Source organism: Ailuropoda melanoleuca, chromosome 6 (genome assembly GCF_002007445.2).
Source record: "Ailuropoda melanoleuca isolate Jingjing chromosome 6, ASM200744v2, whole genome shotgun sequence".
Classification (NCBI taxonomy): domain Eukaryota; kingdom Metazoa; phylum Chordata; class Mammalia; order Carnivora; family Ursidae; genus Ailuropoda; species Ailuropoda melanoleuca.
The window spans coordinates 101,728,354-101,755,654 of NC_048223.1; the positions used below are offsets into that span (position 1 = coordinate 101,728,354).

At 42.5% G+C, this 27,301-nt stretch overlaps 1 protein-coding gene across 2 annotated transcripts in view; it reads right to left on the reverse strand.

Annotated features, from left to right (window-relative positions):
- Positions 1-26,720, reverse strand: part of PKD2L1 (polycystin 2 like 1, transient receptor potential cation channel) — a 30,532-nt gene extending 3,812 nt beyond the window's left edge. The window contains exons 1-11 of one of the 2 annotated variants that reach the window (XM_019804909.2): positions 26,377-26,720; positions 25,731-25,844; positions 6,038-6,165; positions 5,326-5,579; positions 4,094-4,318; positions 3,701-3,929; positions 2,847-3,017; positions 2,483-2,664; positions 2,047-2,167; positions 1,119-1,217; positions 803-924 (exon numbers count right to left, since the gene is read on the reverse strand). In XM_019804909.2, the coding sequence (XP_019660468.2) occupies positions 803-924; positions 1,119-1,217; positions 2,047-2,167; positions 2,483-2,664; positions 2,847-3,017; positions 3,701-3,929; positions 4,094-4,318; positions 5,326-5,579; positions 6,038-6,165; positions 25,731-25,844; positions 26,377-26,611 (1,880 nt within the window). In that variant the 5' untranslated portion in view covers positions 26,612-26,720. Of the gene's footprint in view, positions 1-802; positions 925-1,118; positions 1,218-2,046; positions 2,168-2,482; positions 2,665-2,846; positions 3,018-3,700; positions 3,930-4,093; positions 4,319-5,325; positions 5,580-6,037; positions 6,166-25,730; positions 25,867-26,376 lie in introns of both variants that reach the window. The other variant, XM_019804910.2, reaches the window with a different exon arrangement.
- Between the last annotated feature and the right edge of the window lie 581 nt (positions 26,721-27,301).

Sequence of the window (27,301 nt, forward strand, 5' to 3'; positions counted from 1 at the left end):
CTTTCCCAATGTAGCCCTTGTTCATCCCTCCGGTCCCATCTCCGGCTATGCCCCACTTTTGTTTGATACCTTGGCAATGCTTAGCTGCTTATTGTTCCTATACATGTTGCTCAACTTAACACCTCTATGCCTTTGTACACGCTTTCATCTCTTCTTGGAATGGACTTCCCCTGCTTGTCTACATGTAGGCTATTCTCCTCCTATAGATAGTCATATATCACCTCTTCCAGGAAGCCTTCCCTGAAGCTCAAAAATAGAATTCAATACCCTTTTTACTTTGTGCTCCCTCTCTTCTAGTCACTTCTTTGTTGAACTTGTTCTGTGATTCAGTTTATTTGCTTACATGTGTATGAGCTGCTGGAGGACAAAGACTTGGTCTCATTTAATTGTGTGTCCTACTCAATGCCTGGCTCACAACTGGTGTTCACAGTATATTTGTTCAGTGTCTGTTCATATGTTTAACTGGGAAACGGGGAGGCTAACAAAATAGGCCAGTGTTTATGGGGGGACACAGAAACAGCTACAGAGTTTTGTGAGAGTGAGGAATGTGTGTAATGATTACATTAGTCATAAGAGTTGTTCAGTAAAGTCCAGAATGTTCTAGAACATGGTTAGAAACCTTTAAACCAAGGGCACAATTCTGAATGTCAGAATCAGAGATCTATAGGCCAAAGTCAAAGGCCAAAAGCCAAGGTCAGAGGCCCATAAGCCAAAATCACAGTTTTTTAGGTAAAGGGTATATGGTTGAGTGCCAAGGACTTATAGACCAATATCAGAGAAGGCTGGATCTCTGGTTGCTCACTCCCTCAAGGTGTTGGTGAAATCCTCAAATTGGATCTCCTGCTCCCCACCCTGCAGGACCTTCTGTACATCTGAAACCCGCTCCTTCCTCAAACGCAGCCTCCGTAGGGTCTTGTTGTAGCCCTGGAAGAGAAAAGGAAACAGGTACCAGTGTACCGGCTCCCACAGGCTTCTCATCATCCCTTGCCCCCTTTGGTAAGCCAAAGCCACACAAGGGTGGGCACTGGGCCCTATACCAGTCAGGTACAGACCAGGGCACAGAGCCTTGGACCTGGACCCTGACACAGATGTGTGGCTTAAGGAGACTGAGTGGTTACCTGTTTCAGGAGGTCAGAAATTTGCAGCTCATCCTTCTGTCCAGCCAACTCTTCCTTGACCTCTGAATATGTGTCATTGATAATGGCCAGGAACATGTTCTGGAGATAAAAGTGGGGACCTGGGCCTTCACCCCCAGACCCACTAACAGTATTGAGCCCACTAACCCTACTACTATCCCAGACACATGTTCTAAAGGAGCCAATGCTTTCAATTGCAGCTCTGCAGCCCACTAACCCTCACATCTCAGGGTCCCCAGACCCCTGTTCTGCACAGTCCTGTTAGGGATGGATCAAGCTCCCTCATCCACCTGCTATCCTCACTCAGTTGCTTTGCAGCAACCTGACTACAACAATACCCCATCATATGCAAGAGTTCACCTCCATATAAGGCCTGACCAATCACTGAGAGTACAGTTTTGCTATCTTTACCATATAGCCTCAATCTAACCCACCTATCTCCCACCATGATCAAATAAAGAAACCTGCTGGCTTTTGTAATAAATATTAAACCCAGATCTTCCATAGTTGGCAGAGAGAAAGAGAGAATATAAAGTGATAGTGATAGAAATAGCCAGAGATTCCTAGAGGAAGGAGAGAATAGATATAGAAGCTTCTAGATTCAACCACTTCTCTTCATGGGGCACTTTTCTCTCCCTTTCCATCCTTAGAGAATAGAGCTTTCATTTTACTGAAGGAGCCTGCAGATTCCCTTATATTCTGCAAATCGCCTGGCTGTGCTGGCAATATTGAGAACATTAGCCAGCTTTCGGGAGACCCAGAGTTCCCACACCTCATTCTCCACCCATGATTTGAGATACCCATCTTAATCTTGAGTACAGAACATGGTGGGGGGCAAAACTTCACCCTTGGGTCCTTTATGTCTCCACCCCTCAGGCTCCCAATTCCCACCTCTCAGAGGGACCCTCACCAGGAGCACGAAGAAGACAAAGAAGACATAGGTGACAAAGTAGGCAGGTCCCAGGATGCGGTTGGCATTGTCAATAGCGTTGTAGTCAAAGTCCCCAAGGATGATCCGGAACTGAGTGAAACTGAGAGACCAGGGTCTAGGCTTCATCTGGAGCCTAATCATAACCCTGCCCCCTATTCACACCCCCAACCTACTTTCCTAACTACTGCTCTTTGGTGAACTCAGACAGACCTCTCACTGCACTTCCAACCTGATAGAGACAGAGCGAGGCACAGAGATACTTGAGCATACACAACAGAGCTTCTGGAGATTCTCACACAGATGCTCTAACCACAGACACACCTGCACACATACACCAAGGTTCCCCAAGGATACACACACCCACAGAGCTGGAGGGCGAGGGGCCAGGGAGAAGTGAAGGGAGCAGGACACACACATGCACTTGATGAAAGTGCTAAAGTTTTCCACTTGGGTTCCAAAAAGCAGGTAGCCGAGTTGTGCATAGGCGAAGAAAACAATGAAGAACATGACGGCGAAGCCCAGGATGTCTTTGGCACAGCGAGCCAGCGTGGAGGAGAGCTGAGTCATGGTTTTGTTGAAGCTGATGTACTTGAATATCTGGAAGGGCCATGTTGAACCAAGCAGTGAAGGAAGAAAAGAGAAAAGCTTTGAATAGTCCATTCCAGGGTCCTGTGGATGTCACCGGAGTTGCCAAACCAGACAAGGAAAATGAGACAAGTACCGAGGAAGGGAGAATGAGTGCCCTGAGGTGTTGCTGGGGATGAGAGGTCCCAACATACCTTGATCCAGGCAAAGAAGAGGTTCACAGCATTCATGTTGTTGTACTGTGTCTGCCAGAAGGCGAGGAACTCAAAGTCAGCATACATGTTTGGCTGCTGCAGGAGCTTCCCCATCAGCCGATTCACCTCAAGGGTTCGGAATATGTGGAAGCCCACAGCCACAATGGAGAGCTGTCATCACAGGGGTCAGAGGTGTCAGAGAAGTCAGGATCTCAAGGGAAGTTTAATGTAAGGTCCTAGGGGAGAGCTGGGGTAGGTAAGTCAGATGGGGGGGAAAATCCTTCCCTTCTGAGTTGTTGACTATTTCAGATTCAAATGAAACTGAATAGGATGATTGGGGGAATGTCTTAAATCCCAAGGACAAGGCTTTGGAGCCAGTGATCAATATGTAGATTGTAAAGGATCACAGAGAATTGGAGCCAAGTAATTTTATTTCTCCTACCACTTCCTAGCCTTGGTCAAGAAATTAATGTGTCCTGTTAATAGGAAGAAGATGAAGAGGTGGAATATTTTAATAAAAGAGAGGAGAGAAGGTAGGAGTTTCAAAGGGACAGGTCATAAAGGCTAAAGACAGAAGAGGAAAAAATAGCGAGTACATAAAGGAAAGGCGGTGCCTGGATCACAGGTCAGAGGGAGAGGGCACATGGGAGACAGGGTGCTCCCAGGGGCTGATCCAGGGGAACACCAGCTTCTGGCTTTGCGAGCTTTAACACAGTGATTTGACCAGAAGTCATAAAGAGGCCTTGACACTCCAAAAGGAAGAACTTGGAGTCCCTAAGTCCCTAAGATCTACCCCAGGGTAGATCTCCTTCCTCCTCCTAATATATCCCAAGTACAAGATATCTGTCCCTCACCAAGATAACCACCAGGTCCAGAATGTTCCAGATGCTGCTGAGGTAATGAAGCCGGTGGATGTGGAGCTCCAGGATCTCCTCTACCACATAGTAGAAGATGAAGATGCAGAAGATGATTTCACAGCCAATGATAAAGAAGTCCCAGTTGCTGACATAGCGGATCAGCTTAACCGTGCGGATTTGCCAGGATGGAATGGCACCTCCTGTAGCTGGAAACTCCACCACCAGTCTGTGGAAAGAAGGGGAGATACCTGGTGAGGCCTGGACTGGAATAGTTCTTCCTATCCCCTCTCCTCCACACCCCCACCATAGGTTATAAGTTTAAGGAAGGGTCTCAAGCAGAGAAGGGAACCAGGAACCATGGATGGAGGGAAGAAGGGAAAGGGGACCCACCTCAAAACACAGAAAAGATTGATGTTGGCATTGTAGACTGAGAAGTCAATGAAGACCACCCGAGTGCCCCTGTCTAGCCATAGGCCCTCCTGAAGGTCCTGGAGTGCTTCTGCACTGGCCTGTCGAGATCCTGGAAGGTCCAGATAGTAGCCACCTCCACTGTAGCTTGTCAACCGGCCCCAGTGAGAGGAGCCCCCAAGCTCATCCTGTGAATGGTATGTCCACCTGTCACAGAAGAAGCCATCTGAGCAGAGAGGTCTGAGCCCGTCCAAAAGCTGATCTCCCAAGGCAATGGGAACACTTTATGATTGCCTGGGCTTTACAATGTCATATATATTATATATACATATCATGTGTAATATATATTTCATATATATTATTCTTGTTTGACATTAACAACTATGTGAGAAAGGAGGGTCAATATTATCCACATTTGAAGATGAGGAACCTAAGACTCAGAGATGTCTGAGATAATCCAGCTAGTTAGTTGCTGAACTGAAACTCAAATATAAAGCTCCTGATTTCTCATGATGTCTCCCAAAACTGTGGATGACAAACCCATGCCCCACTTTTGACCCCAGACTGAGTAGTCCCCACTAGGGAAACAATCCAAAAAAGACCCTTTCTGCTCTTGTTGTGCACCTGGTTGCTTTACCATCATGATTCTCTGTTCTGTCCACAAATTTCCTCTTCAGGCCCTTCCTTCCTCCCTCCCTCCCTTCCTTCCTTCCTTCCTTCCTTCCTTCCTTCCTTCCTTCCTTCCTTCCTTCCCCTTCTTTCATATCCTATCCATCCTTTTCCCCTTTCTTTCCTAATTTCATTCATCCTCAACCCTTGCTGTTCCCCTATCAGGTCCAAGGGTCTGACTCTTCCAATTATTACTTGTGTGGCAACATCAGGGTTTCATCCATTCTCCATACCCCTACAAACATCTGGACAAAAAAGGATGCTTTCTCTGGCAGGACTGCCTCCAGAGTAGGGCAAATGTGACTGCGATCTGTGTGTGGGAACGAGTCTAGAGGCTATGGCTCTGTTCACTAATGTACCTTCTCTGTTCCTGAGTGACCCAAACCAAGATATCCAAATAGTCACAGATGGGACTCAGAGAGATGCCCCCCACCCTCTGCTCCCCCAAGGCTCTTCAAGACTAAGTGGAAATGGTTCCCAAACCTCAGGATGGTGTCAGGCTCAGAAAAACAAGCCCAGCAACATTGGTGGGGTGACTCACTCACGCTGTGCCATTGAGAGGCCCAAAGGGGAGTTGCTCTTCCTTGTCTGGAGAGTAGACGTCGTAGCAGCTCAAAATATCCTCGCGGAAGTCCTCATGCACCACACAGGAGTCATTGCGGACCCTCAGCTGCCGCAGCCTTGGAACCCCCAGCAGCAGGTTCTCATAATAGATGAAAGAGTGGGAGCCATGGCCCAGGCTCTGGTTGTTGTACCATTTGGTCCAATATAAACTGTCCAGTAGTGGGCCCTGGGCAAACTAGACCACAAGCTGGGTTGAGGTTGACCCTGCCTCATCCTGACCTTTATTTTTGGAATGACTTTTGCCTTTACTCCTTGACCCCTCAGCTTATCTCTAGTCTGCTTCTGTTGGACTCCTCAGCTGACCAATAAACCTTGACCAGTTCTTGACCTGACGTGGTGCTACTCTTTATTTAAAATGCATTTTGAAGTTCAGCCTTACCTCTGACCCTCAAGACTAGTTTAACTACTGGGTTGACTCCCTGATCATCATCACAGTCTCTCATCTACCTTCAGCTAAACTCTAGTCTGACCCATTGATTGTTGCTTGACCCTTTGACTCATCCTGGTCCCAGAATGATCTGGTCTCTGGATATGGCCTGGTCTGCTCTCCGACATTCCTGAGTCCTGCCTGTGGCTTTATGCTTCAGGCCGTTGAAAAGGAGAGGGGAGAGGTAGAGGGGATCTCATACTCACATCCCAGAAGTCCGCCATGCTGCTGATGGCCTGGAAGGAGACTCCAGTATCTGATGAGGTATATAAGAAGAGCTCAGACATCACTTTGGTGTAATAATAGGCACTGGAGCTTGTCATTCCGTAGGTCACTAGAAACCAATCCAAGAGACTGTGTCCTGCTCATTGTTTCCCATATCCACTCTCCAGAGGAGACAGGAAAGCGCATTTTCCCTGGGGCCAGAGATGCTATCTAGATGGGATCCCATTGAACAGACCTACCCTCTCCTAGATTTGGCTGGGGAGGCTAATAGGGCTTTGGGGAAACCAGGGAATATATTAGGCCACAAGGTCTCCACCTCTCCTCTCAACTTACCTCAGAAAGACTGAACTCCACTCAGAAACTGTCTCTTGATATTGCTATTCTGAAAATTCACTTTTCTCTTCCTAAACCAGCTTAACTTCCTAGTTCTTATTCCCCAGAACCAAGATATTTCCACCTTCTGCATCAGGTAGTGCTTCCTTTCATTTGTCCTATGTCTATACCCTTGGCAAAGTACCTCCGAATTCTAGAGTATTCCAAGGCCCTGGCCAAACACCTTACAATGGAGATGTGGTCTCCCGGACCTTGGAGTCGGTGACTCCACAGCAGTGGGAGTAGGAGGTAGGCATGACACCTCTGGCCCCAGGGCATCCTGATGAGCACAGTTGTCTCCTGGGGGAAGGAAACTCAGCATCCCCAGATCAAAAAAAAAGACCTGACCTTTGCCCTGAAGAACTGACTCTTCCTTAACCACCCTAACCCATACACCCAGTCTAAAGTAGGGCTGTCAAGGGAAGCTATAAGTTTTCTAGTTAAACGGCAGTATTTGAAGAATATAAGCCATTTATTTTATAGATCATCCCTCAATTTATATTTGCTTGATGTTTCCTTGTGTTTAAATTCAGGTTATACATTTGGCAAAGAATCACCAAAAAGTGCTGTGTGTCCTTCTTAGAGCTTCCTATCAGGAGGCCACATTGTCTAATTGTATCATTACTAGTGATGTTAACTTTCCTCTCTTGTTAAGGCAGTGTCTGCCAGCTTTCTTCAATGTAAAATTATTTTTTCTCTTTGTAATTTTTTTTTAAATTTATTTATTCGACAGATAGAGACAGCCAGTGAGAGAGGGAACACAAGCAGGGGGAGTGGGAGAGGAAGAAGCAGGCTCACAGCGGAGGAGCCTGATGTGGGGCTCGATCCCATAACGCCAGAATCACGCCCCGAGCCAAAGGCAGACGCTTAACTGCTGTGCCACCCAGGTGCCCCTCTTTGTAATTAATATGTATTTTGTGGGGGGGAAATACTTTGAAATTATGCAAATGTTCTATTACTTATCAATCTTTCTACTAGCTTTAATACCCATTAATGAGTTTTGCCTGATTATTATGACCATGATTGTCAAGTTGTGATTTTCTTATTCCATCATTCCTTCTGCATTTGTTAGTTAGCATTCTCCTTAGGGAACTTTTCCTTCTTCCTCATTTAGTTTAGTCATTTATATATATCAGCATGAACTCATGGATTCTTGTCTTTTCTTTTTTTTTTTTTTTTTAAGATTTTATTTCTTCATTTGACAGAGAAAGACAGCCAGTAAGAGAGGGAACACAAGCAAGGGGGGTGGGAGAGGAAAAAGCAGGCTCCCAGCGGAGGAGTCTGATGTGGGGCTCGATCCCAGAACACCAGGATCACGCCCTGAGCTGAAGGCAGATGCTTAATGACTGAGCCACCCAGGTGCCCCAATTCTTGTTTTTTCTATAGTTTATAATTTGTTAGCATTATGATATTGTTACTTAATTATTTAGCCAATTCGTGCAAGATAAAAAAGACTAAAGAATTGTTCTGGATTTAAAAAGACTGAAGAAACATAAAAACTAAATGTAATATGTGCATTTAGTTAGGATTAAATCCTGGGTAATAATTTTTTTCTTTTACTATAAAGTTTATTAGTGGAATAATTGATGAAATTGTAATAAGGTTTGTTCATTAGATGATAGTATTGAATCAATGATAATTTCCTGACTATGGTAAGAGAATGTCCTTGTTTTTAGAGTTACATATTAAAGTATTTAGGAGCAACAGGGCATTATGTCTGCAGTTTATTCTCAAATAGTGTGTGTGTGCGCGTGTACGTGCACATGCACGTGTGTGACGAGAGAGAGAGAGAATGATAAAAGAAATGCAAGCACGGTAAAATGTACATATTTGGGAAATCTGGGTGAAATATTTATAAGAATTCTTTTTATTATTCTTGCAGCTTTTCTGTAAGTCTGGAATTACATCAAAAAAATTAAAGTAGGATTTGTCAGTCTCTTGTAAGCAATTCTCTTTAAGAATTTTCCTTTTCAGGGACCCCTGGGTGGCTCAGTCAGTTGGTGTGTCTGCCTTCGGCTCAGGTCATGATCCCAGGGTCCTGGGATCGAGTTCCGCATCGGGCTCCCCACTCAGTGGAGAACCTGCTTCTCCCTCTCCCCCTGCTCCTGCTGGCACGCGCGTGCTCTCTCTCTCTCTCTCTCTCTCTCTCTCTCTCTCGTATGTGCGCTGTGATAAACAAAATCTTAAAAAAAAAAAAAAAAAGGATTTTTCCTTTTCAAATTTTGGGTCACATTTTCTCCTACCACCCCTGGGTCTCATCCATAGTCTTGTAGGAAAGAGGGACTGGTGAGTGATTGTAGATCAGACACAAGCAACATCACACTTTTCCAGGGGGAAATCAGCAAAGAAGGAAGCATTATGATTTCACATTTCCTGATTCCACTCCATTAAGTCCAAGAAACAACTTTCTCTCTGATTCAAATCTGTGATTACCTGCCCTTAGTACCTGAAGGACTCATACTCAACTTTTCCAGATCTAGAAAATGGATTGGAAGTCAAGCTTCTGTCTTCTTTTTTTTTTTTCAAAGATTTTATATATTTGACAGAGAGAGACATAGCGAGAGAGGGAACACAAGCAGGGGGAGTGGGAGAGGAGAAGCAGGCTTCCCACTGAGCAGGGAGCCTGACGCAGGACCCTGGGATCATGACTGGAGCCAAAGGCAGACGTTTAATGACCGAGCGACCAGTTGCCCCAAGCTTCTGTCTTCTAAGAGCCCACCACAGAGTTAGAAGGATGGTCAGTGTACTGAATTTTTCCTGATCCCAAAGGCTGATTAAATCGTTACAGCTTCTGGATGGCCACTAGGTGGTACCCCTTGCTATATCTTTTTCTCCTCCAATTCTCCAATTATAAATTACTACTCAGAGTTAACTTACTCTGAACTGGTTGTCAACCATTATGGAGGTACAACATCTTTGATTATTACCCAAGATAGTAAAGATTTGTATTTTGAGAAAAATTATTTCACCTGGTCAAATGCCCACTGACACTCAGAAATTCAGTATTCTTTGTAACTTTTTAATTGAAGTACATGCAAACAGAAAAGACCAAGAAACTATTTTAAAACCTTCTGAATTAAGGTTTATGCCTTGTGTAGTACCTATTCAATACCTTCCCTCCACCCAAATACCTTCTCTTCCTTGTTAATTCTTATTTCAGCAAATTTTGTACTTTGTCTCAAGAGATGAGGGGTGCTTAGCCCCCCCACCTCTATGAAATTCAAATTACTATTTCTCGTACCCCAAATCGATACTTGGTAGAACATACTATCAATCTACCAACCTGATTATTCTAAAGACACATTTTATATTCATTAAACAAACATTACTCAAAATCTAACATGTGTGAAATACCTTACTGGGTCATTGGTTTCTATCCTTAAAAACTTCTATTGAGAAAGATGTCCCAGAATGAACTTTTTTTAGTACATCTTTAACATTTAAAATCAAATTATACAGAATAGAAGCTTTTAATAGTATGCTGACCTACCCCGCTCATGTATGCACTCAGAATGAATTTATTGTTGTAGAATGAGCATGAGCTCTGGAGCCAGACTGACCTAGGTTCAAATCCTAGCTCTGTCACTTGCGATATAGACTTGGGCTCTGAGTCCCAGATTCCTCATCACTGAATGGGGGTATACAATATCTTTCTTGCAATATTATGAAGATGAAAGATGATGTCTTTAGAATGCATTGAACACAGTGGGTGCTTAACAACCAGTTCTAGTCACCCCATTATATGCTCCTCTGCGGACAAGGACTATGATTCATACATTTAGCAAAGTGCCTGGTATTTAATAGTTTCTCAATAAGTGTTTGTTGGGCTGAATCAAACGTGGGGGAAAAAACCACAAAAAGAATAAAATGAAATAAATGAATAATTTTCAAACAAAACAAAGTGTTATGACTCCATATTTGACACATGGCAGCAAAGTCCTCAAAATAGTCAAGGATAATTCCTATTTAATAGATGTTAGAAGGAGGCTGGAATGTTCCACAGTCCAAAGAGAGCAACAAGTTCATAGTCCTAGGTAAGAGAAACAAAGCCAGTCCTTAGCTGGGTTAGGGAGCAAGTACAGTTGGCCAGTAATGCTTATACAATGGGATGATAGAAATGTTGATGGCACAGCTCAATCTTCCTAATATGCCAACCATCCAGAACATGAGGTGAGTACCAGGCTTAGAGGTTACTGCAATCTGAACCCAAAAGCAGGGCAGAGGAAGCCCAGGATTGCTAGATGGAGTGATGATTTCAGCTCCTATGTCTCTCCCCATCATGGTATGATATGGTGACTGCAATTCTGACTGCATCAGAATTACTCGGAAGGCTTATTAAAACACAGACTGCTATAGGATGGGGCTCAGTAATGTTCGTTTCCAATACATTCCCATGTAATGTTGATGCCACTGGTTCTGGGACCACACTAGAACCACTGCCTTGACCTGTTGCTACATAATCCCACTTGTCTTTGATAGAGTTGTCAAGAAGGCAGGTGTTTCCCAGTGCCTGTTTTCATGATTCTCACACCTGGGAGTGAGGAAGAAGAAATAACATCTTTCCCAAGAGGCTCTCAGAACCTTCCTTCTGAGATAGAAAGGGATAGGAAAGCTTTTACAAACTACATAGACGTCTCAGAACGCCACCTCCTCACTCTAAGGGAACATCACCGAATCTATTGCCCTGTGGGGTCACCAGCAGTCATAGCAGTGGACCACATCCTTCCAACATATTGTAGGAGAAAAAGATTGAAAACAACTTGTTGATCGTTCCTATTGTCTTCTTTCCCCCAAGCATTTCCATTCAGGTAAATCATTTGACTTTACCATGAAGAACCAGCTTGTCTAAGTGAAACACCTGGTTCAGAGCTTTCTGAATCTGACAGGGACTCAGCATATCCATTCTACCATCATCCTTCTCCATGTCAGGAGAACGAATAGACCAGAGTAGCCATTTATTACCTCACAACATCTATTATATGCCCTATGCTAAGTGCTTGACATGCCTATTTCATTTAATTCTACAACAGCACTATAAATATATTAGGTGATATTATTATCATCCCTATTTTCCAGTCTCAAACAGCTGAAGTAACTTGCCCAAGGAGCCAGGATTCAAAGGCAAATCCATCTGCCCCCACAGTAAACTAGTTCTGTTCTGCTCCTGGGACTAAGCTATGTCCAAGGAGTAGAAGTTATAGGAGTGACAATGTAAACTCCATGAAAGGCAGAATTTCCTGACCACTAGTGCTCTCAAATTATGAAATGGACCACTTCGCAAACACCCATTTCATCTCTGATGGTGTCAGCAAGGACTGCCTGCAGAGGATCACACGGAGGGGGCTCCTGCCAGGGGCCTCACTGGTTCCTTCCTTTAAGGTCCAGTGAAGGAGTGGAATTGCTCCATTTCAAAAAGCAACACTAGACCAGGGAATGGGTGGGAACTGGAAGGAATCAGAATTTGAGTCAGTATGTGGAAGGTCCGTATGTCAGTACATTACTACCTTTTTAATATAGTGAGGGCCTCATTGCAGGAAGTTTTCAGACATTGGATAATGACTGCATTGGAACGCTATCAAGAAGATTCAGAGACCAGGTGTTGGTCTCACAATCCAGCATGGAGTGTCTGATTTTTTTTCTCTTGGACAGAAATTAAGTTCTCTTGCATAGACTACATCATGCCTTTTAATGCTGGCCTCAGATCGAATTCACAGTTGCTGAAAAATAACAGTAACTGACATCACAGACACATATTGTGCACTGGGCTTTGCACACATTGTCTCCAATAAGCCCATAAAAACCTCATAAAGTGGGAACTACCATCTGGATTTTATGCTATTAAGTAATTTGTCCAAAGATCACATAGCAAGTAAGTAGAACTTGCGTTCAAACTCAGGTTCAAATTCAAAGACCATGAATTTAGCCACCATACATTACACTACCATATTCTCTACCACTCTAATCCTTCTGATTAGGGACTCTACTCTCCTGCCAAAAATCAAGCCAAATGTTTAGCATTACACAAGTTTGTAAGGCACCCTTATAAGAAAACTCTCTTTGGAGAGTCTAATATCTGAGTTAGGAGGTGAATTGCAAAAAGCATTTGATAAATTCGAAACATCACCATCTTAAAGGAAGCTCCAAATTCCTTCATTCTGGTATAAACAGATAATTGTATACAAATCTGTATCAAGAGTCATACTCTGACTATGAGAAACAAACTGAAGACTTCAGAGGGGAGGGGGTGGGGGAATGGGATAGACTGGTGATGGGTAGTAAGGAGGGCACGTATTGCATGGTGCACTGGTGTTATACGCAACTAATGAAGCATCAAACTTTACATCGGAATCTGGGGATGTACTTGTATGGTGATTAACATAATATAATAAAATAAAATTTAAAAAAAAAAAAAAAGAGTCATACTCTGCAATAGGTGAGTCCCAGAGGAGGAAAAACTCACATGCCCAAAACTGTGACCTGGGTTGTTCATAGTATCAAAAGATTGTAAACAACTTAAATGTCCTACAAAGAGGCAATATTGAAGTAAACTATGATATCATTGAGCCACTTAATGGAGTATTACACAGCCATTGAAATGGAAGTAAACACAGAATGCAAAATTGTTTCTGTGCTATTGTGACAATTAAATATTTTACAAAAATACTAGTTATGTAAAAACTTGAAGGAAAAATGGACTTTCTAATGAATAACGAGTAGTATAATCGGTGGGTTTTGTTTCTCTTCATTCCCATGGAGTTCAAGTAATGCTATAGTAATAATACAATATAGAAATAATAAAATTATTTTTAAAAATCTGTCCACCTATTTATTTCCAAGTCATAGGTTGAAATTTCCAGGTGCTGGATACTGTACAGGACTTCGTGACTGCTTCCTTAAGATCCTCTCCTAGTTAATACCATGATTTTATTTGCGATGATATCACACCTCTGTGGATCATCTCACATATGTGGCTAGAAGCTGAATTCAACCCTGGCTCTAGGGTTTGGACGGGAAGCTTAGGCCTAAATTCATTCACAAATGTCCCTCCCTTGGTGCCATTACAGCTTGAGGGATGACCATGTAACCCATCTCAGACCAAGGAGTCATGAAGAGAGAGTTCTGGAACCTTTTGGGACTTTCTCTCTCATAGTAGATACGAATGAGAAAGCCCCAGAGGATTCAGCCCCAGAGGATTCAGCTGGCAAAACTGAGTAACAAACAGACGGGGCTTGGGTGATGTCATTAAGTCACTGGATGGATCATCCCCGATGATTTGCCCTCCTTTGGACTTCCATTATCTAGACCATAAATCCCATATGGGTTAAGCCAGTTTTCACTGCATTTTATTTCATTGCAACATGGTCCTTACTTATGGGAAAACCATGACATTTTCAAAGAGATCGCATTATTCTTGAGGAAAATGGAGCTAGAAAATCTTCTGCTACTGTTCGAATATCTCTAGAGGGCAGTCGATGACTTTAGCATATTTGTGCCAAAGTCTACATTAATTAAAGTACATTATTACCCTATATTAGAGGGCGCTTGCTGACCAAGCCAACTGATGATGATATTCTAGGAACATACCTACCATTAATTCCTCAAGGCTCTCCAAGCTTTATTTCTAGGTAAATCTAGGTGTCTAGAATACCATAAAAATTTACACACACACACGTGCGTATGTATGTTTATAAGCACTTATAAATGTATATATATGCATTTACACGTATATACATATACAAATATGTATATATGTATGTATAGTGTGTGTGTGTGTATATATATCCCTACTCTTAAAAATGCTTTAAGAATGAGGATTTAATATGGATATTGAAGGAGGCAGATATAAAACACAGTCAAAAGAGAAGTAGCCTCAGTCTTGAATATTGCCTTTATCCCTTATGATATTCCATGACTCATATAAAATTCAACAAAGCCAACTCTTCCCAGAGCTAGGGTTGTGCACTGGGCTTTGCACACATTGTCTCCAATAAGCCCATAAAAACCTCAGGATTTGGACATTATTAATTTGTGTGCTTTTTCTTAGTCACCAGTGAGAACTGTGCACTATTTATGTTTCTTCTTGCTTTGGCTGCCAGGAACCTCAGGCTTTGTTCTTATTTGCTGTACTTTTGTATACCTTAGGTTTTCTGGTACAAGTTATCTTCCTCCCCTATCTTTTCCCACTTTTTTGCTAAGTCTTTTTATTATAGTTCTAATGGTCTATATTTTATTGTGTCTGTGATTTTAATGTAAGCTGGCTTAGGTCCCTTTTAGACATAGGTGGGGCATAAATATATTATTATTAAAGAAGTATGACAGTAATAATTATTATTAATCATCATCATCATCATGAGCTTGGATAATAACTTGATTTTATCCATTCCAATGTTTATAGTAGAGACTGAATGTTCTTGTCCTCTCTTTTGACCTGTTGGAAGACCTTCCCAGTTCAGAGCAATAACAAGAAGTCAGCAGTTACTTTGTGTGCCTACTTTCCCAGGTGATTGCCATATAGGCCTCATACGCTACTGAGCTCCTTTCTTGTTCTATGTGATGGGACTTAGCTGTCATTTTCTAACAGCACTCTCCTTGGGCAGGAGAGTGTCAATTGACAAAGAATCTTGAAAAGCTTGGGTGCTTCTGCCAGCAAGTGTGTAATTATAATTCCTTTATGTATCTATACCACTTCTTTATTGGAAACTCTGTGCCTTCAAGTTTTTGAAACTCAGAAGACAACTGCTCCTTCCTAAGCTGGATAGCTGTGAGGAAAAATATGGAGGATGTTTCTCCGGAAATCTGGAGGTCTCTTCCCTCTGCCCCCAAACCCAGCCCTGACGGTCATTATATGGACAGAACTCCCACTGTTCCATCAATCTTCCACTTGAAGAGTTGGAAGTTCCTTGGGCTTTATTGATTTTATAAATTTACCCTGTGGCTACTCTGAAGGCCTCTTCCTAGTCCCTCTTATCACCTGGTTTGCTGAGGAGCTCTCCGAAACATCTCTCTACCTATTTCTTAGTTCACTGGATCCAGTTTGGCTTTGGTCCTGTAATCTGGGAGGGAGGGAAGTTTTATGGTTACTCTTATAAGATGATTCTTCTTTCTTGTGAAATAAAATATAATGCCTTGAAACTGTCACTTCTTATGCCTCCCCAACAGCCTCTGATAATAATTTCATAATAACTTAGCAAAACACTTTAATATGCACTCCTGGTGGAAAAGAATCAGGTCTCATCAGCCTCCCTGATGATTTTGTGTCAGGGAAGTTATAAGTGCCTTGGTTTCTCTGGGTTCCCATTAATTGTTGCCGCTCCCATATCAAACTATGGACAAGAGTTCTTCTCCCCCTATTTGTCATAGACTACTAGTGATTTCCCTTCCCTTCTTACATGATCATGTAATTTTATGCAGAGGCACATGGCTGCCCAACTAATTACCACATTACCAAGCCTCCCTTGCAGCTAGTTATGGTGACTATTTGAACAAGTTATGGTCAATGGAGTGTGAGTGGAGTGGTATGCTTCCACTTACAACTTCTGGCTCCTATACTTCCCCTTTCTACTTTCTTACTTCCTGAGAGCTGTAACAGGGACGTAAGAGCAGGAGCTGAAGCATGGGCAGAAGTCGCATGTTGAGAATGACAACACAAAGAGGTAGAAGCCAGTCTAGGCCCCACATGACTGTGGAGCCCCATTTTAGTCCAGGGCTTCAGCACGCCTGGCACGGAGCCCAACCTGGGGCTCAATCTCATGACCCAGAGATCATGACCTGAGCTGAAATCATGAGTCAGACGCTTAACTGACTGAGCCACCCACATGCCCCCTGTCCACGGCTTCTTATACAACTCAGATTGTTATGGGAGAGAGAAATAATTATCTTATATAAGCACTGTTACTACAGCTAAAACGATATCCCAACGGAAGCATTTCATGTGATTACATCCATATCAGATGGGTACTTTGGAAAAGGAATTTTTCTAGGAATTAGGGAAAAAGAGCTGAAGTCAACAAACTGACAACACAAAATTTCTATGTTAAGAAAAGTCAAATATAATCACAGATCTCTCAGTTAAAACCATTTACTGAATATACGGAACCCTTTTTCCTTTGCTTAGTATAAGTTCCCTATTAAGAAATCCTCTTGTTGCTGCTGTTCTCCTTCTTAGGCAATTCCTTCTTCCACCCACACATTCTAATTAATGCTATTAGGTCATTTAAAATTGAATTTCAAATGCCTCATGTTTCTTAAGATGGAAAGTAAGCAGAAGATAATTGCAACTTAGAAATGAGGGAAGGGTTAAATCCTCAGAGCATTCACTAGAGGATTATAAACCCAGTGCATTTCACTAAAATTCAAACATATTTATATGTGCCCAGAAAATGGCTGAAAGGATATACACCAAACAATGAATAGCGTTTAATAATAGTGGCCTTTAACATTTTCCATAATATTTTACTTTTTTTTTTTTTTAACAAGAACTATGTCTTAAACTTTTGATAAGGATATCCCCATGGTTTGGGGGGAAGGGGTAGAATTCTTTTGTAATGAAACGAAGAAAAACACTGCTTTATATTTTCCTTTCATACTGGCCCTTCCAAACTCTGACTCTGGCAAAGCTCTTGCATATTCATAGCCTGAGGCCTTAGTTGGCTCTTATTCCCAGCCCTGCCTTCTCCAGGCTGAGAGCCAATAATGTTAAAATAAAACAAAACAAAAAACACAAGCAAATGTAAAGGCTTTTGGCAAATGGCAATAACTTTGGGTCTCCTCAGACTTGAATGGTTGCCTGCTTCTGAGACCCACAAGAGTTCCGGTCTCTCTGAACACTTTGTCCTCCAACATCTTGCCACCATCCTGGAGCAAGACCCCCCACCCCCTCCCCGCCAGCATCCAGAGTGGGGCAGCTCACTATTGGTTTACGTGCCGGCTTCCTTTGCTCCCTGAAGGCAGAAGGTGTGTCTCCTGTATTTCAAAGCCTTTAACAGTTAGGACCGTCTGCCACATAATAGGACTTCGTAAAAGTCTGAATGAATGAACGTGTGAATAGCCCGGCTCTTGTCCTTAGTTTGAACTTTTTGCTAATGAGCTCTCAACATTTCATTTGTGGAGCTCTCCTTGCTGTGAAATAATCTATTTGACCAGCTCAAACTCATTCCCCAAACCAGTGATTGTCAAACATGTTGTCCTCAAAACCCCTTTGTAACTCTTAAAAATTATTAGGAACTCCAAAAAGTTTTTATTTGGGTTATAGCTAACAATAATTACCCTATAGAAATTAAAACTGAGGAAAAATTTAGGTATTTATAATAATGATTCATTTAAAAATAATGATAACAAACCCCATATACATAAACAAACAACATATTTTTATGAAAAACAACTATTTTCTAAAACAATAAATAAATTCAGTGAGAAAATGGGATCGTTTAACATTTTTGCAAGCCTGTTTAATGTCCAGCTTGAAAGAAGTTTGCTGGATTCTCGTATCTGCTTCAGAATTCAGTCTGCTGCTATATGCTGTTTTGGTTGAAGTATCTGAAGAAAATATGACCTCTCACAAATATGACATTTGGTAAGGGAAAGGGTCTCGGGAAGCCCCAGGGGTCCTTGGAGCACACCTTTGAGAACAGTGCCCTTTGCCTTGTATCTGTGACTAAAACCTCCACACAGGCCTAATGATCTGTCTCAACTTAAATCCTAGGTTCATTGCAGTCACCACCTAACAGCATAAAGAGATAGTTATCAGTATTATTATAACCCCTTACCTGAGTCCCGTGTTCCATAGTTTTCAAATGCAATGTTTTCCCGTGCAATGTCTCTCAGTAGCTTATCAGGTATGGTCTGACCTTGCCCATGCGCAGTTTTCCTAATGTTAAACGTCACAATTCAATCAAGTAAATTTTAAAGATCTAATTGGTTTTATTAGTTAAACCATGAATCAGGCAACATCCCATCTAGCAAGTAGAGGGAAGCTCCAAAGGGCTACAGAAAAGGAAAGGTTTTTAAAGGTACAGAGGGAGTGGAAAAAAAGAAATTATCAGCAAAGAAGCCACTGTTTTTGGCAAGGTAGCCCTTCTACGGGGAATGGAAGGAGTCTATCCATAAATATCCCAGCGCTGGCCAAGAAATTCCCATGTTGACTGGTTAAAGGTTACATTTTTGGGGGGTTGAAACTGCAGTTAGTTTAGGTATTAAGTCTGGATTTACTGACATGGGGCCTTAACCTAAGTGACACCATTTGGGGGCTGTGGTTTTATTTTTAACACGATGAATCATGAAATTCAACTTTATATGATCTGCTCAGGGCCATTTAGCTGGCAAGAGGCAGAGTCAATACTCAGACTCTTTATGAATGCTAACTACGCGTTCTTTCTCTGTACTCACACCAGCAGAGCCCCAGACTGATCTCATCTACAAAAATTTAGAATATCTGGGTTTTATCAGCTACTGCTGCCTGCTCTCCTGTACTTTATCAAAGCATAGTTATAGGTAAAAATTCCTTTCCTGATTCCAAGAACTGGCATTTAAATGTACTATAGTATTTCTAGAGACCAACCACAGCCCCACATGGGGGAAAACTACATGACAGGTTGTCACCTAGCATTGGACAACAGGATATGTCCAGGCTCACCCATCTTGTAACAGTGATCCAGGCCCTCATAATTCTGGGGCACCAGGGAATTCTGCTACAGCAAATATAGGCCAAAGTCTGCTGGTGGGACCTAAATCCCTATTATTTAGGTTGAGCTCAGATGACCTCACTCTAGTACTAGAAGGACTTTGTAATTCACTGTGTCTGGATGGGCCACGGGTAACTGAGTATGCTAAGAAAAGTATGAAATCATGATCCCATGGCCGGTCTTGATCCCTGGCAACTGCTTCTAGAGGCCCTAGTCTTTCTGATCTCAATAAGCATTATTCTGATGCTTTCTCAGATCTCAGGCTTCCAGTGGGTTAAACTTTACATTTCAATATTTTCCTAATTTATACCTTGATGTGGAATGAAAACTGATATTTATTGAAAGCCCACCATATGCCAGGCACTGTACTATTTGTACTTACTTATTTTCCACCAATCTCACAAAGGCAGTCATTATCATCATTCAACATATAAGGAAATCAGGACTTCCAGAGATTTGAGTATCTTGATCTAGCTTGCAAAAGGCAATGGCTAGTAACTGGTTGCACCATCATTTGAACCATGTCATCTTATTCCAGGCCCCATGCTCTATCACCATTGCACCTTCACTAATGTCATGGTTCTATGCGACCAATTATCTTCTGCCATCATTACAGTCACATAGGGTATAGGAGCTCACCCGCAGACATTTTCTGAACTTCCAAATTTCTGTTCCTTCCTTGTCAATTCTAGGAATGCTCAGTCAAGAAAGACATCTTCTATGGAGGTTCCTCAAAAAATTAAAAACAGAATTACCATATGAACCAGCAATTCCATTTCTGGGTATTTATGTAAAGAAAATGATATCACTATCTCAAAAAAGGTATCTGCACCCCTATGTTCATCGCAGCATTATTTACAATAGCCAAGACATGAAAACAACCTAAGTGTCTGTTGACAAATGAATGGATAAAAAAAATTGTGGTACATACATACGAGGAATATTATTCATCCACCAAAAAAGGAAATGCTGCTATTTGCAACAACATGGATGGACATTAAGGACATTATACTAAGTGAAATAAGTCAAAGACAGATACTGTATGTCACGTATATGTGGAATCTAAAGCAAAAACAAAACCCATCAAACTCATAGATACAGAGAAAATATTGGTAGTTGCCAGACATAAAGGTGTGAGGGGAAGTGTGAAATTGGTGAGGTCAAAAGGTACAAAATTCCAATTTTAAGATAAACCAGTCCAGCATGGCGATGTTGTGTACAGCATGGTGATTACAGTTAACAATACTGTATTGTATATTTGAAGGTTGCTGAGAGACTAAATCTTAAAAATTCTCATCACAAGAAAAAATAGTAACTACATATAGTGAGGAATGTTAACTAAACTAATTGTGATAGTTTCCCAATATATACATATATTAAATAATTATGTTTTACACCTAAAATGAATACAGTGTTGTATACCAGTTATACCTCAATAAAGAAAAAAAAGAAAGACATCTTCCTAGCCTCCAAATTTACTTCAGTCTCTCCTATTAATATAAGATTCCACCAATCTATGGACAGAACCTTGACATCCATTCAAAAAAGGCAAAGTGAATAGAGGTAGGCATTTCCTTACAACCAGTGATGAACAAAGAGCATCCAGTTGACATTAGTTGGTGTGTAGACACAAGTCCCCAAAGGCTGAGGGTCTCTGCCCTCCTCCCCAACTGCATGGTGACCAGATCCAGCCTTGTCCTGTCTCAGAACCGCTCCTAAACAGGGCCAGTCCCAGGTGCACCTTTGAGATAACAATACTGTCTCCTAAAACAAACAGCCATTGTTTCCACACAAAGACCTTAAATGTTTCCTCTATCAACAAAAGGCTACAGCAATCCTGCCAAGAAGACAAAGAGCTGGAAGCCCTTTCATAACTATCATGATGGTGGGAGGGGAGGAGTGGAGGCAGAGAGATCATTCTCCAGTGCTTTCTATGTGGAGGAATAGGACCAACTCCACCTGTCAGGGACCAGTCTGAATTACTGATCATTCCTGGACTATTCAAAATGACAATAAAAAAGGCTTACTAATCTGTGAAATGGAAATAATATCTATCCCTTACAGGACTGCTGTCAGGATCAAATGAGATAATAGGTATACAAGCTCTTTGTAAGGTTCAAAAGGCTGCCCAACTGATATGGTTATTGTGGGAAGATAGATGGTTCACCCACATTGCCTGCATAAAAACGATAGCTCTATTTTAGCTGATGAAACTCCAAATAGCTCTGGTATCTAGCTCCACCCAGATCCTAGAATAAAGCATAAGGGAGAAGAAATGTGGTCAGTATGGCTGACCACTATAGTCTATGAGCCTGTTAGGCTATTTTTCCTACCCCCAGGAACCCAAATCCTGGAAATGAGTCCCCTGGTGGTTGGTCCTTCACCTAGGGTTTAATACTCCAAGCCTCACCCCCCATCCCCTCCCTTGTCCCTCTTAAAACATAGTTTAAGCAATTTACACAAAAGTAGATTTACATAGTAAATTAAAGCATGAGAAAATTATCCATTCTCACTGGTGATCAAAGACAAATTAAGGCAAATTGTACCATTTTATGCCTACTTAAAAATAAAAGCTAAAAATGAGAATATCCAATGTTGGTGAGACTGTGACAAAATTGGTATGATCTTAGAGTCCTAGTGGCATAAATAAATTTGTATGGTCCCCTACAAAGGCAAAATGACAACACATAAGCAAATACGAAGAAGGTATTCCTATCTTTTGTCCTAGCATCTCCCTTCCTGGAAATTCCCAAGGAAATACTTTAACAGAAATGGCTAGCAAGTATAGATAGATGTATTTACCTACAGTTGGCAAATATTTAAATAACAAGAGAAATGCTTTAGTTAATTGTGATGTGACTGTAGTCATTAAAATGAAAATATAAAAACTACTTACAAACATGAAGAAATATTTCAGATATAATTTGTAAGTGAAAGGGAACCATATGAGGGGCGCCTGGATTGGCTTAGTTGGTTAAGCCGCTGCCTTTGGCTCAGGTCCTGAGCAGCTCCCTGCTCAGTGGGGAGTCTGCTTCTGCCCCTCCCTCCCTGCTCAGGCTCTCTCACTCTCTCTCTGAAATAAATAGGTAAAATCTTAAAAAGAACAAAGAAAGAAAGAAAGAAAGAAAGAAAGAAAGAAAGAAAGAAAGAAAAAGAAAGAAAGAAAGGGAACCATATGATACAAGTAGGTAAAATATATAAATATATGGATAAGGGCTGATAATAAGTGATATCATCTTTGGTGTTGTGGTGGTAAATTATAGGTGAATTATATTTCAAAATGTTCTTTAATGTTTTTATATCATTAAAAAAATACAGCAATAAAAAGAAAAAAGTAATCAGCCAGTAGAATTCAAAATTATGCTTTTACTAAGGTAGGACACGTAGTTATCCTTGCTAAGATGTTGACAGGTGTTAATAGATTAATGTGTAACACATTTGGTGCAGAGAGGCTGTGGAAGATCTAGTTAAAAGCCTCAAGAGTTGAGTTAGGAATGGGATTCCTGCTTCTGCCACTTACTTGCTGTGTGGCCTTGGGCAAGCTATTTGACATATCCAAAACTTCCCTGATTTACAAAATGGAAGTGATAACAGAACCAATATCCTAGAATCACTGTGCAAGGTCAATAAGATAAGGTACACAGTGTAGGGGTTTTATTCAATAAAAGGTTGGTGTGTGTGCTGTTAATAACAATGATAATGGTGGTGGTTGTAGTGATTAACTGAGGTCTTCCAGAGAAAATGCCTTAACTTACATGATGCTGTTCAAATTATATTATCCCTATATGTGAAGCCAATACAAACCAAATAGACCTTGCTTTTTAGAGCAGTTTTAGGTTCAAAACAGAATTGAATGGAAGGTATAGAGATTTCCCATATACCCTTGCCTCTGCGTATGGACAGCCTTCCCCATATTCAAAATCCCCCACCAGAGTGGCACATTTACTACAATCAATGAGCCTACATTGACACATTATTATTCAAAGTCCACACTTTACGTTAGGTGTTGTACATTATATGGGCTTGGACAAATGTATAATGACGTGTATCTACCATAATATTGTCATATAGAGTTGTTTCACTGTCTTAAAAATTCTCTGAACACCACCTACTCATCTCCCTCCCCTTCCAGATCCCTGGCACCCACTGATCCTTTTAGTATCTCCATAGTTTTGCCTTTCTCAAAGTGCCATACAGTAAGAATCATATAATATGTATCCCTTTTGGATTTGCTTCTTTCTTGAAAGGTATTTTTTATAACCAGTCTGGCGGACCAAGTAAGTATTTTGAAATTCCACTAGGTAACACTAAGATAATTACTATCAGTGATTGTGTTAGATTATTTATATATGTAATTTCCATAAGTATTATTCTCTTTGTTCTACCAACAAGGAAGTGCCCAAAGTCACAAAAACAGTAAGTGGCAGAACTGGTATTTGAATCCAGTTAGTCTAACTCCGATGTTTATATCTTTCCATTATGCCACAGTGTTTACCCTAATACTAAATATGGGTCCTAGAGCATCTGAACCCAGTCATAGGCACTGACAGGGAAAAGCACACAGTAAAGTTGCATATCCAACTACATGTCATTGAAGCTCTTAGAAGACAGCATCCTGTTAGAACAATACAACAGCCACCATATTTTGTGTCAGATTTTATGGCTAGGACTTGCATTTCCTATCATTAGGCAGGAGAGCTCAGCACAGACTAGCAAAATTACAAGGATCTAGTTCAATGTTTCTTAACCTTTTTTGGCATTATCCCTCAACTCAGGGGTGTCTTTAGACATTTTCTTCCTAATCACCCCTGACCCCAATTAAAAATTTTTTTTTAATTTATTGGACAGAGATAGAGACAGCCAGCGAGAGAGGGAACACAAGCAGGGGGAGTGGGAGAGGAAGGCAGGCTCATAGCGGAGGAGCCCGACGTGGGGCTCGATCCGGCAACGCCGGGATCACGCCCTGAGCCGAAGGCAGCCGCTTAACCGCTGCGCCACCCAGGCGCCCCCCCAATTAAATTTTAATTGCACATAAATACTACATTTGTTTATGTACTGTGGCCTTTTCTGGGGCCAAAAACTTTTGCAATATCTAAGTTGGGTTTTTTTCTTTTTCTTCTTTTTTGCCCTCCAAGAAACTATTTCTACCCCCTAGGGGCTATATCATCCCCACTGAGAATATATAGTCTAGTTGCAGATGGTCAGAGCTCAGGGAAGCTGACAGGGAGCTGAGATGCCAGGGAGGTGAGGTCAGGACCTTGGAGAGTGCCAAAATAGCCCTACTGAGACCGTGTCCAAGGCTCACTATTGCCTCTAGTTTTGCCTGAAAGAAGAAAGAGGCTTGGGAGAGGATGGGGGCTAGGAAGCTCTTAACAGTACTCTTTTACTACATGTCAGAAGCGTCAAAATGTAAAGGACTTCAGAACCCTAGGCACATGCTGTTCTCCCTTCCCAGGAACTTCCCTTCTTTTCATCTTCCTTTCAAGGAGCTAAATCCTCCTCATCTTTCAGCTTCTGGTTCAGATATCATTTCCTCTGCTGTCCTCACAGATTCCCCAAATCTAAATATAACTGAATTGCATCACAGAACTCTGTACTGGTCATATGCCCATGGAGCATTTTGTCCAGCACTGGGCATCATATAGGGAGGCCCATCATTTAGAGAGGGCATCAGGTCAGGCGACCAGGGTGGTGACCATTTTGGAATATTTTTTTTACCATATGCCTATTTATTTACTGGTACTAGTTGCTCTTTACTGGGGTAATGACTTCATGAATATTATCTCATGTAAACCTCATATAATCCTATGGGATTGGATAGGTATGAATTAAGAAACTGAAACTCACAGAAATTATGCAACTTGCTCAAGTTTCCTCAACTGGTGAATGGTAGAGCTTGGTGTTTGTACCCAAGTCTGTGTAAATTCGGACCCTATACCTTCAATCGATAATTTTCTGACTCTATCCTTCCATGGTGCACTTGTTCTATCCTTTCACTTGGTCCTTGAAACTTACACACCAAACCTTTCCAGTTTGTGTCTGTAGCTAGAACTTCAAATAAGCTTCCTTCGGTGCCTGTGGCATGGTGGCCTCTCACATGGAAGAATCTCAGCTGCATTGACCACGACTACACTACTTGCATCTTTAGCCCTTTGACTGGGAATCTGAGCTCTAAGGCCTGCTGAAATCTTTCTCCTCCTGCCTTTAGAAAAATGGGGATCAGACCTAGCATAATAACCACATGAAACCTGGCAAAATATTTTTCGTTCTAAACAGAAAGGAACTGTTTTCTACTTTTTCAGAAGAGTAAAAACTTCCACTCGCCAACGGAACATGGTGGTTGCTGGGTTGGTGTCAGGAACGTGAACTTAAAAACCATGTTATTTCCCTTGTAACAAAGTAACTTTAACAGCTTTCTCACCATCTGCCTTCTTCTCCTGAACTCAGGGACAAGTTCTTTTTAATCGAAGTATCTTAAGCTGAAAAGGTAATCAGTCCGGGGACACAGCCTGCTCCCACAGATAGGGTCTGTCTCCACAGGCATTGCTACAGAAGCGTGTACACAGCTGTACATACAGATGCTTCTCACAGTCAGATGTACACAGAGACAGATGTTACTCACAAAGACAGATGTCCACCAGGAACATGATGTATACTAACAGCTCCCGCAGGGTGGTCTTGACGTAAAGCTCCCGGTTCTCAGCTGTGTTCTCAGTCAGAGTTGTTCCCCAAAGTCCTAAGGGACATTGGAGAGATGCCTAGGATTGCCACCAGCAGGGTTGCTCCCAGGTTCCTGACCCACCAGTCCCTGGATTTTACTTCCATTTCTACCTCGGCCCTTTGCTCACCCATCACCTTGTATGCTGGCTGACTCAGGCTACTCTAACCACACTCAAGCCTGCCCTCCTTCATCAAACACCCTGAGGTAGACTGTGGAAAAGACTTTGGGTAGCCGAGAATGAAGACATGGAAAGGAGGTCCTTGTTTCAGGTGGAGCAGTCTAGGGGATCCTCACAAACCTGTCCTCCTTTAAGCTAACTCCCTCCATACCCTTCTGGGCCCCCAGAAATAACTGTACCAGGTTCTCCCTCTAAGAGACCACTACACTGGTGTCTGTGTTCTGGGGCCTTCAGCTCTAACAGACAATTCATAAAGCCCAAAGAGACTGAGATCCCACCTCTTCTTCAGGTCACATCTGCCCCCCAAAAGCTTTTGGGACTCCTTTCCCAACTCCAGTATCCCAGGAGAACCCTCTTCCCACCAGGTACCTCTAATGCCACGACAGATCTGGAAGCAGCAGCTGGATACCAGGGTCCTGTATGCCTTCTCCCGGGGTCCATCTTCAGGCTTTTTGGGTTGGGGCTGGGGGGGCACTGCCCTGGATATGGTGCAGACCCTCAGTGTCCCATGTGGGGAGGGGGGACCACTGTAGGCAGGGTTGTCCCAGGCTCCACTCCCCATCTTTTGGAGCTCTTGCCCCTCGGGACTTTCCACAGCATTCATGGGGGTAATGAGGTAGGGGGCCTGGGTACCTCAGGTACCCACTGTCACCTGAAGAAAGAGGGAGCAAAGACACAACCCAATCTAGCCAGCAGAAGGCAAAGGAGCAGGAGAGCAGCTGGTCTCAGGAAGCCTCTGCTTCCTGCCTTTTGTAGAGGGAATCTGTACAGGCTGGAGGGAGGGGGCAGGTGGGAGGGAGTGGGGAATGGTTATCAGTCCCTTCAGAGGCTCTTTCCCTCTTGCTCTAGCTTCAGGAAAGGGGGTGGAAGGGAGCTGGAAGGCAGGGGTTTGGCAGGAGAGAGAGAAGACTGGGAGGGGGATGTGGAGACTGGGGTGGAAGGAAGGAGGGGTGAGCAAGGCCAGTGCTGGGGGGGAGAGGAGGGCTGCTTACAGAAGGGGCCTGGTAGAGAGGTGGTCCCAGTCAGACAGGAGAGGAGATGAAAGCGCCGTGGGAGGAGCTGGCGGACTCCACTTCAGGTCTGGGCTAATTTACACTAAAAGCTCCTGAAAGGGCCGACATGGATTGGGCTGTGGACCAAGGGCAGGGACAGGAGGCCAGAAAGTGCTGCCTCTCTTCCAGGCTCATTCAATGGCGTCTGAGGCTCCTTTAATGTCTCACCTTCAGTTGTCCCCTGGTGGGGTGGAGAAGGGGGGGTTCCCCTCCCTCACTTCACCCCTACAGCTGGGCGAAAA